The sequence below is a fragment of the Acyrthosiphon pisum genome, unplaced genomic scaffold (genome assembly GCF_005508785.2).
Source record: "Acyrthosiphon pisum isolate AL4f unplaced genomic scaffold, pea_aphid_22Mar2018_4r6ur Scaffold_4175;HRSCAF=4721, whole genome shotgun sequence".
NCBI classification, from domain to species: domain Eukaryota; kingdom Metazoa; phylum Arthropoda; class Insecta; order Hemiptera; family Aphididae; genus Acyrthosiphon; species Acyrthosiphon pisum.
This window is the reverse complement of record NW_021773684.1, coordinates 1-6,619: the sequence shown is the minus strand read 5'-3', so window position 1 is coordinate 6,619 and position 6,619 is coordinate 1. Positions and strand designations below refer to the sequence as shown.

General features: G+C 25.2%; 2 protein-coding genes across 2 annotated transcripts; one reads left to right on the top strand and one right to left on the bottom strand.

Moving 5' to 3' along the window:
* Window positions 1-358: 358 nt before the first annotated feature.
* On the bottom strand, window positions 359-969 carry LOC103311522. The gene is made up of 3 exons (XM_016809327.2): window positions 859-969; window positions 582-787; window positions 359-516 (listed from the first exon to the last, which is right to left on the bottom strand). Exons 2-3 carry the CDS (start codon window positions 780-782, stop codon window positions 379-381), a joined length of 339 nt encoding a protein of 112 aa, XP_016664816.2. The 5' UTR covers window positions 783-787; window positions 859-969; the 3' UTR covers window positions 359-378.
* A 2,881-nt stretch (window positions 970-3,850) lies between these two features.
* Window positions 3,851-6,474, top strand: LOC100165519 (phospholipase DDHD2; the record flags this gene model as incomplete). Its single annotated transcript, XM_029492665.1, has 8 exons — window positions 3,851-3,860; window positions 4,465-4,704; window positions 4,842-4,987; window positions 5,058-5,184; window positions 5,256-5,446; window positions 5,515-5,682; window positions 5,751-5,898; window positions 6,236-6,474. Coding segments are annotated over exons 1-8 (1,269 nt in total), but the record flags the coding sequence as incomplete, so codon positions are not given.
* Between the last annotated feature and the right edge of the window lie 145 nt (window positions 6,475-6,619).

Here is a 6,619-nt window from a genome sequence, read left to right as displayed (position 1 = left end):
AAAAATGTAATTAACTCCTTTTAATTTAAATAACTATAAAATAATGACGCATTACAACCTTACATAACAGTTATTATGGCAACTCTTAATACTATGTTGTGGAACTATGTGTGAACACTATCGCATTTTAAAGGTCAATAATTTGTTGTTTTTTTCTGAGATAATATTATAATAATATTATATATAGCTAAACTTTTTATTTTTTATTGTTTAAACCCACGGCGGCACTGGCCATTGGGTAATATATAGAAAACTAATCTAGAATTACTAATAATAAAGATTAATTAATTTGCTTATCTAATTTTTATATTTTCAAGCATTAAATGATGTTCTGTAATTTCTCTATTATTTATTAATAATATTATTTTAATTTTTCTATTAGTTTAAATTACTTTTTGATTGATATTGTTCATTGTTGATTTTAATTTCTGAAACTTGATTCACGATTGCTAATGGTTTAGGTATTTTTTCTTTACAATTTTCACATTCACCGTTTTTACACCATACAATTTCTACCTGAAATAAATATTTATTAATATAGATGTATTTTAACAATTACCGTTGTACTATGCTGAAGCTACATTTGTATGGTTTTGTAGAAAAAAGTCTTCATCAAAAAACATTGATTTTTCACCAAACAATAAAAATTGATTCTTTGAAGGATTCAGAACATCTATTAATCTAGAATAATACTTTTGACTTTGTTCTTGTAGTAAATATTCAGTTTTATGGTGCTCAGACATCAATTCGTTAAAATTTCTCAGAATTATATTATGAACCATACTCTCTGTAAACAGGAAATGCAACCATTGAGTATAAGAGTTTTACATAAAATATATACAGGAAGTTTTCAATTACTTATTAGTTATTAGTTTTTATGCTATCTAACACATTTTGTTGGATAAAAGGTGCACAGGATATATGTTGAGTCATAAAAAATAAACAATGACTCATTTTCACAAAAACTCAGAACAATACAAATAGTTGTAATTCAAATTTAAAAGTTTAAATATTTACTTATAATAATTGTTTTAATTACATTTTTCTAACTTGTAGTTCATTTTTAATTCTTTTAATGATAATTATTTTCCAAATTGTTTTAATGAGTCTGTGTATTAATATTATACTAATCAAATCATAGGTTTTTTCCTTAGAAATTGCCAACCTGTTCGTGTTTAATAGGTATTCTAATAAATAATTTATTAAAAATACTTTATAAAAATATTTTTCCTGAGGTCAAACCAAACTTTATATTTGAGATGAATGACTGATATCTGATATCTGATAGCCAATAGGTATAACTTTCTGTGAATAAATAGTAATAAAAGTTATAATTTTATTTTTTTATAGTATGACAATTATTATTGACAATCATAGGAGTAGTAATATATGCTGGGGAGAAGGCCAAGAAAGTCGTCGCATCCCAACATTTTATTATGTGGACAAATATATCTAAGAAACTATTTATTGTATATTTAATAGACAATAAATAACTCGATAAATAATGTTTATTCAACACATTAATTAATTTTTTTAAATCATTATGCTTGAATATTATTTTTTGTATGAGTTTTATGTATTAACTAATTAGTAATTAAAATATTTATATTGTATAGGTACACTTAAAGTAATACACATTATATTATGGATAGTTCTACCTATGTATATTTTTAATAATCTTACAATTTTAAAAAACTTCAAGGACTGCTATTTAGTGTTTACATATATTAATTTATTATTATTTGTTAATTATTTGAGGGATAATTAGAAGGGAGTCATCTCCTCTATTATACTTTTAGACATAGTTGGTTATAATTAATACTTGTTTTCCAGGGTGTCTGCAGGAATTTGTCAAGGGGGGGGCAAAATATTTTCATTTTTACTTTTTTTGTCTCACTACCCTATTGGTTATAAAGTATTTTTGTGACATATTTTCTTTCATATAGATCAGGGTTGGAACGTATAATACAGTACAGTATAAAACACGTATTATACGTGTGTATAAAACGTATAAAACGTACAGTATAAAACTACTTAGTTTTATACGTTTAATACTGTATAAAAGTTTTTTTTTTTTGCTGCATCGAACAGCTATTATCAAGTACCTATTCAAGTTATAATTAATTATTTACTATTTACTATTTAGTTCATCTTTAATCTTTATTCTGTATTAATAAACTACTCTAATATTAATATTTTATAATAACAAAAAAGACATTTGTGATAATTTTTTATATTAATAAAAATATATATATTTTTGTTATAACATATAATTCAAAAAGAAATTTGTATTGTTTTTAATTTTATTCTAAATTTAAGGAAATTTAGTATGTCTTGGGCTTTAATTAGTTTTATACGTTTTATACTTATTATACGTTTTATACGTGGAGTATAATACGTGTGACGTATAAAACGTTTTATACACGTATATTACCAACCCTGAATTATAGATAAAGAATGTAACAATATTTATGAATTATATGTACATAGTTAGTTAAAACTTAATATTGCAGCATTAATTTTAATTAATTGTTATGTAATTTTAAATTATCAAATACCTTATTTTTAATAGATAAAATGTTGCCTTTGGTTTTATAATTTTAGGTAAATTAATAAAATTAATTATTTCTAGCTTGTTCAGTCATCGATACCACAAATTTGAAAAGTTGTAGCTATTGTAGGTATGCCATCTATGAACATTAAATTTTTTTATCAAAAAAGTTAAAACTTGGTTGACACTGCAGTATTGCACTTGGTCTCACCACTACATCTCATAATCTATAAAAGCAACGTTCTTAGTTCTGACTCTGAGTCGAGTGTAATGAAAATCACTCTGTAAAAAAAAAAAAGTTTTTATTTTTAATTTAAAAAAAAGTTTATTTTGCGATATTTTATATTACAACGGTAATGATTGAGATTGGGATTATAATGCACTTTGCATTGTTTTCTAAATCTAAGCAATACTTGTTTTATAACATACCTACATTGAATTTTTTGACGATTTTAAATTTAAGGTCATTTTTTGCATTCAAAGACTTTTAGAGTATTTTGAAGTTTTTTTCAAAATTTAAATTTAAATTTTAGTTTTAAATTTACACATGTTTTTGTATGATTTTTATAATAAATATATGATCTAAAGTCTTAACCTATAGCTACAGCAAAAAAAAAGTTAATTTTCAGAATACAAGTTCTGTCTGTTAAACTTCTCTACAATCATTTAAAAGTTTAAAATGTATATTAGAATTTATATCTTTAATAATAAAAATAAAAATAATATAGTGCACTATTTAGAATTGTTAGGGCATTTTTTAGTTTTTTTAGAACATTAAAATCATCATTCATCAATAATAATATATGACAATCAACCTAGAAAAAGCCAAGGGAGGGGCGACTGCCCCTACTTGCCCCCTGCAGATGCCCTTTGTAATGTATTCTGCCCTAAATGTTCACCCCAAGTTATGCCACTATGGAATACCATTTTAAATAATTTAATTTATGTCAATTTATCCATGAATAACACGAGCAAATATAAAAAAAAACTTTCTTATAAATAAAATATTATAGGTATACCTTAACAGCTTAACATATCAAAATTTCCAAATTATGCAAAATAAATTTTTTTTTTGTATTTATCTTAAAATGATGATAATACTAGATGTCTAGGTTGTATCTATATGAACCCATATGATGCCCATGGAGTTTATTACTACTCCCACCAAAAAAAAAAAATTGTTTTTAACATAGGTAGTTAGAAAAATGTTAAAATGTAGGTATTAGGGGAAGAATAATATTATATAGAATAATAACTCTTTGTGAACCCCCTCTCTCTAATAATTTTAAATATAGTTATATGGCCTCAGGTTTTTGTTTATAGATAACTCTGCTATGTTTTCCTTTATCCAAATATCCAATAATGATATACAATCACTATGAGTCCCAAATCCCGGTACAAATAATAAGTAGTAATAATAATTATTAGTATCTAATATTCTTTTATATTTTTATGTTCAGGTAAAAAGTAAAAACAGTTATGTATTATTCGAATAACTTAATTTATTGTTTTTAAATATAGCTTAATATAGAATATACATACCTTCTTTTTCATCTAGTCCATATATAGTCGCATAAGTATCATTTTTTGCCAAATATCCTGTATTTTCAAAAAAGTTATTCATACATTGTAAAGTTGCTTTTTTCCAATCTGTTAAGATTGTAATATTTTTAGCAATAATATACGGAACTGTACAATATAGTAAGAACAAGTTTAATAAATGCATGATGATACCGTACAGGATCAATAACTATTGAAGATTATTTAGACTTATTTTTGCTTATATAATATTTCTATTAATTGTTATCTATGTCAAATATTTATCTATTAAGGATAGGTTTCCTATAGACTATAATTATCTAATATGTATCTTTCCTCATAAAAATTAACCAAATATTTTTATTTGATTTCAGATAAGAATACTGTTAACCAATTCCAGGAATCTTCAACTCTTTCTCTATTACAACAAAATATTAGTGAAGTGAATTTGGAAGAATCCCAATCCCAATGTTTAAGAACTGCAGGTGAAAAACTTAAACAACATCTAAATAGTAGTTGTGGATTTTCTAATCTTGATGAATATAATTCTCATATTGTACCACCAAGGAGAACATTGGAAAATATTCAACATACCATCTCTACACCTCTTATAGGTTATTATATTATTATTATTATATATTAATACTACAAATGATCAATCAAAATATAATGGTTTTTTATAATTTAAAATGTATTTCAACATTATAAAAATATAACCAACATTTTTGTATTAATTTAATAATTATTACAGATAATTCTGAATTACCATCAACTAGTAATGTTGTGAACAACCAAAATTATTCAATAGTTACGGAAACATCAAACATGGTTATAAACAAACCATTTAAAACTACGAGTGCTCCAGTAAATATATCTTCATCGCAATCACAATCAGAAGTATAATATAGTTGATTAAAATAACTATTAATTGAACAAATAATAATGTTGGAAGTATAATTATTTATAGGATTTATTACTTTACATATACGAACCTATAAAATGGCATTGGTTCTATTGCAAGTATGCTGATAAAAATAAATGGGTGCCATTTAGTCAAAAAGACTCTGATGCTATTGAACAAGCCTTTATTTTAAGTAATAATATACTCAATATATTATTAAAAATAAAAATATTTGAAGTTGTTTTTATGTTTAACATATTTTAGATGATCAGTGTAATGAATCCGTTATAGCAACAGATGGTAGTAGATTTGATGTTTACTTAAATCAAAGAATTCGTAAACCAGTTTATTGGTCTGATAACACGACTAATGTACGTCGTTGTTCTTGGTTTCTCCGTAATAGCAATGGATCTAATTTTATTCCTTATGATGAAGTCATAGCTACTCTTCTAGAGGTAATAGACATTAGTGCCTTTATAAATATTATAAATATGATATTAATACAATTACTAATTATACTTAGGAAGAATACAAAGCAGCTTGGGAGAGTAATGAATGGGGACGTAGAGTTCCAGTTGGTAATTACGAGGAAGTAGTTTTTCATAGTCCTACAGCTATAATCCACAACGGAGTATCTATAACACTTCTAAATAATAGTGAAGAAACTCAAATGGATCAAGCAGCAAATATAGTAAAATAATAATATTACAAATTAAAACAGTAGTTTTAGAATGCTGTATGTTTAAAAATAATTTACAGTCTTCATTAAAACAATGCATAGTCAAACGAGGGTTTGAAGAATTTGTAATTCCTAGTGATGAACCATCAAAAGTGGATCATTTATTATTTATTGTACATGGAATTGGGTCTTACTGTGATTTAAAAATGAGACCAATTTATGAAGTTGGTATGTCATTTTCTTTACTTAAGAAAAATATAAATTAATTAAACTCAAAAAGTAAACTAGGAACTACAATTTTGAGCCGGGTTCTTATGAAGGCAAAATTTGTGTGCCGCAAAAGTGTGAGTAGTGTGACATCACAAATCTGTTTCCTCTCATGATTTTTGGATGCCAAATGGCAGCATTTTGGATCTGACAAGCGAGTGGTCTAAATTAAAACTGCATGAGATGGGCCTTGCAGAAAATGTTGACTCGATCAAAAACTGGCTTTAGAAACTTAAAAGAACCCACACATTCATACATTGATAATATATATTTTACAACAGTATATACATTTTTTTAGTGGATGATTTTCGAAGTTTAGCTCTTCAGTTAACACAGTCACATTTTAAAACATCATGTCAATCAGAAAAAATTGGTAGAATTGAAGTATTACCTGTTTCGTGGCATTTAGCTCTCCATAGTGAAGATATTGATTGTAAGCTCAAAAGAATTACATTACCTTCAATTCCACGTCTCAGGAACTTTAGCAATGACACTATATTGGATGTTTTGTTTTATACAAGTCCTACATTTTGTCAAGTGATTAATTTGAAAAAAAAAATGTTTTATATTTATTAACAGGTTTATAATTTCAGACTATAATAAATGCTGTTGGAAATGAAATGAATCGAATGTATAGCCAATATTTATCAAGAAATCCAAATTTTAATGGACATGTTTCAAT